The sequence below is a fragment of the Puma concolor genome, chromosome E3 (assembly GCF_028749965.1).
Source record: "Puma concolor isolate L17-30 chromosome E3, mPumCon1.1.hap2, whole genome shotgun sequence".
NCBI lineage: Eukaryota > Metazoa > Chordata > Mammalia > Carnivora > Felidae > Puma > Puma concolor.
The window spans coordinates 667595-670554 of NC_141682.1; the positions used below are offsets into that span (position 1 = coordinate 667595).

The 2960-nt window shown below is 64.2% G+C and overlaps 1 protein-coding gene across 1 annotated transcript; it reads left to right on the forward strand.

Moving 5' to 3' along the window:
* The first annotated feature begins 290 nt into the window (after nucleotides 1-290).
* On the forward strand, nucleotides 291-2234 carry FOXL3 (forkhead box L3). The gene is made up of 3 exons (XM_086691856.1): nucleotides 291-576; nucleotides 955-1123; nucleotides 1410-2234. Exons 1-3 carry the CDS (start codon nucleotides 470-472, stop codon nucleotides 1800-1802), a joined length of 669 nt encoding a protein of 222 aa, XP_086547982.1. The 5' UTR covers nucleotides 291-469; the 3' UTR covers nucleotides 1803-2234.
* Nucleotides 2235-2960: the final 726 nt, after the last annotated feature.

Below are 2960 nucleotides of genomic sequence, written 5' to 3' on the forward strand. Positions count from 1 at the left end.
GAGGAGCCCCAGCTCGGGCTCGGGACTGTGGTGTGGGAGGGCTGCCCAGCGACTCTGCCTGGAACTCTGGGGCCCAGCGGAGGGAGCCGGAGCGCGGCGACGCGAAGCGGCAGGGGCGGGAGGCGGGAGTGGCGCCCCGCCCGTCAGACCACCCGGCGCGCGCGGCTCCCTCCTCCCTGGGTCCGTGGGCCGGTCAGAGGGTCACCAAAAGCCCCGCTCCGCAACCCTCCGCAGCTTTGCCGGTGGCTGGGGCCTCCCCCGCGCTGGGATTGGATGCGAGGGAACGGGGTGGGCGCGGGCGGGGGACCCCAGAAGCCCAGGTTCCCCGCTCGGGCGGAGAGCAGCCCACAGTGCAGACGCGGCTGGCGCGCGTCCCGCAGGACCTCAGCAAAGACCCGGCGGGCTGGCGGACGGCACGGAGGAGGCGGCAACTGCCACGGTGGCCCCTGCGGGTGCCGGGCGCGCCACGATGTTTGACAGCTCGCAGTATCCCTACAATTGTTTCAATTATGACGCCGACGACTACCCGGTGGGCAGCTCCGACGAGCAGAAGCGGCTCACGAGGCCCGCGTACAGGTGACCCGGGGCCGGGGGGGGGGTAGGAGCCTGGGGGCCAGCAACCTTCTTCTCTAGGACGCGCCTGGGAGGCGGGATGGCTGTCTTCTCGGGGCGGGGCAGTGCCGGGAGACGGGACGCGTCTGCACGTTTAGAAGTAGCCAGAAAGGCTCTCTCCGCCTCCCTGAAGAAACTCCCAAGTGTGAGGGAGAGCTTCTGGGGTCTGGGCAGAGGCGGGGAGCTCCAGGGTTCAGGCTCCCCAACAACCCCAAGCGCCCTGGGGGCAGAGGCGCGCGCCGTCTGGAGGGGCCCCTGGCGCAGGGAAAGGCTGGCCAGCTCCAGGCGCTGGGGGCGGCCTCCGCCTCAGCCCCGGGTGGCCCCATGCGCCCCTATTTGCAGCTACATCGCGCTGATCGCCATGGCCATCCAGCAGAGCCCCTCGGGCAGGGTGACCCTGTCCGGCATCTACGACTTCATCACGCGCAAGTTCCCCTACTACCGAGCGAACCAGCGCGCCTGGCAGAACTCCATCCGCCACAACCTGTCCCTCAACAGCTGCTTCGTGAAGGTGAGCCCCCATCGCCCCTCCCCCCCACCCCGCTCCCCGGAGTGGCCCCTGGGTGTCCTCGGCCTGGGGACTCCTGGGCCAAGTCCTTCCTGACTGGGGGCGGGGACGGACTGTAGAGCAGCAAGCCTCCAACCTGCCCCGTGAGCAGCGCCACCCACCCCAAGGCCAGGCACCTGCCCCGGGGCTTACCCTGGAGCCCCCGGTGAAGCCAGGCGCCCGGAGGGGCGGGCCGGAGCGCTCCGGGAGCCAGCCCCTCCCCCCCGCGGAGCCCCTCCCTCTCCCGCAGGTGCCTCGGACGGAGGGCCACGAGAAGGGCAAGGGTAACTACTGGACGTTGGCGGCCGGCTGCGAGTCGCTGCTGGACCTCTTCGAGAACGGCAACTATCGCAGGCGGCGCCGGCGCCGGCGCGGCCCCAAGCGCGAGGGGGCGGGGCAGGCGCGTGCGGGGGGCGCGGAGGGGCCGCAGGGGCCCCCCGAGCCAGCCCCAGGCCCGCCCCCCGCCCCTGCCAGCCCGGCCGCCCTGGGGAAGGAGGAGCACAGGGGCATCAAGTTCAGCATTGACTACATCCTGTCCGCGCCGGGCCCTTTCCCGGGGCTCAAGGGTCCCTACGGCCAGCAGGAGGGCAGAACCCCCCGGCCGGAGGCCCAGCCAATGAACCTCCACCTGTGGACGATATGAGGCCGGGCTGGCGCCCGGTGGGTCCCGGGGCTTCCGGGCGATTTCGGCCCCACCTCCAGCCAAGAAGCCAGGTTTTGCCACATCCCGCTAACTTCCGCAGACTCGTGTTCCGTGCCGAACGTCAGCATGGGCTGGAGGGACAAGAGGTCAGTCTTCTGGCTTCATCGTTCACAAGTTCCCTTGCAGGAAGACCCACGGGGTCCTGCCCTAGATTCACTGAGCAGCCCCACTCTGAGGGATATGAATGCAGGTTCCGGGCCACACTCACTCACAGACAAGGCAGCACCTCATCCCTCTGTCTTCTGAGAACTGGCTGCACAGACCCCACACCCTGGAAGCTGCCCGTGAGCTCTGGATGCAGATGGCGAGGTGGGTGGGCATCTTCCCAGAGCTAAAAGTGAAAATGGTGAAACCAGATATTCCTTGACCCCATGAACGTCGTCCCCGAGTTTTTGACCGTGGCCCTGTTACGGACGATGTGATCGGAAGTTTAAGCGCATCTCGTGTTGCGGACAGAATATCCAACGATTGCTTGCTTCAGAAATCCCGTGCACTGTTTTATACAGGAAAGAAGGCAGGAAGACAGGAGGAGCAAGGGGGGGCTCCAAATTTGGGACAACATGGGGGGAAGCACACTTTTCTTGGTTCTTGGGAGCAGGGAGTTAGCTCCTATTTGGGCGCGTTCCGCCCGGCTGGTCTCCCAAGAAAGCAGACACTACGTAGCAGGCGGCTGACAGATTCTGCTACACTTGAGCTGTACAATTAGGGAGTGCACAATTACAGGCATTGGAGGTGGGTACACTCCATTTGAAATGTAAATGATTTAATTACCGTGTGGAGACGGGCATCTTAAAAAACACAATTATGCACAGTGAAACTATTTGACCAACCTTATCATTTTTCACCAGCCCATTTTTGCAGAGTTAATTGCTTTCCATGACTTAATTTGAACATTAGTATGGATTACACCTAATCTGATCCACTAGGTGACAACGATTGGCTAATTCCGTAAACAACAAAAACACGCCCAAGAAGGCTGGCTGTCTCAGCTGGGAATTACATGGTCGGGCTTTATCGGACTCTGAAAAACCCAGACCTTAGTAAAGGAAGGCAGGCGGGAGGTAGAGACAGAGCCACGCAGGGACTCACTCGGACTAG

What these genes read in the sequence shown, in the direction of transcription:
- FOXL3 (XM_086691856.1), top strand. Translation starts at nt 470, where the DNA reads ATGTTTGACAGCTCGCAGTATCCCTACAATTGTTTCAATTATGACGCC. An exon ending in CTCACGAGGCCCGCGTACAG is followed by an intron (nt 577 to 954) that starts GTGACCCGGGGC and finishes CCCTATTTGCAG; the next exon opens with CTACATCGCGCTGATCGCCA. An exon ending in TCAACAGCTGCTTCGTGAAG is followed by an intron (nt 1,124 to 1,409) that starts GTGAGCCCCCAT and finishes CCTCTCCCGCAG; the next exon opens with GTGCCTCGGACGGAGGGCCA.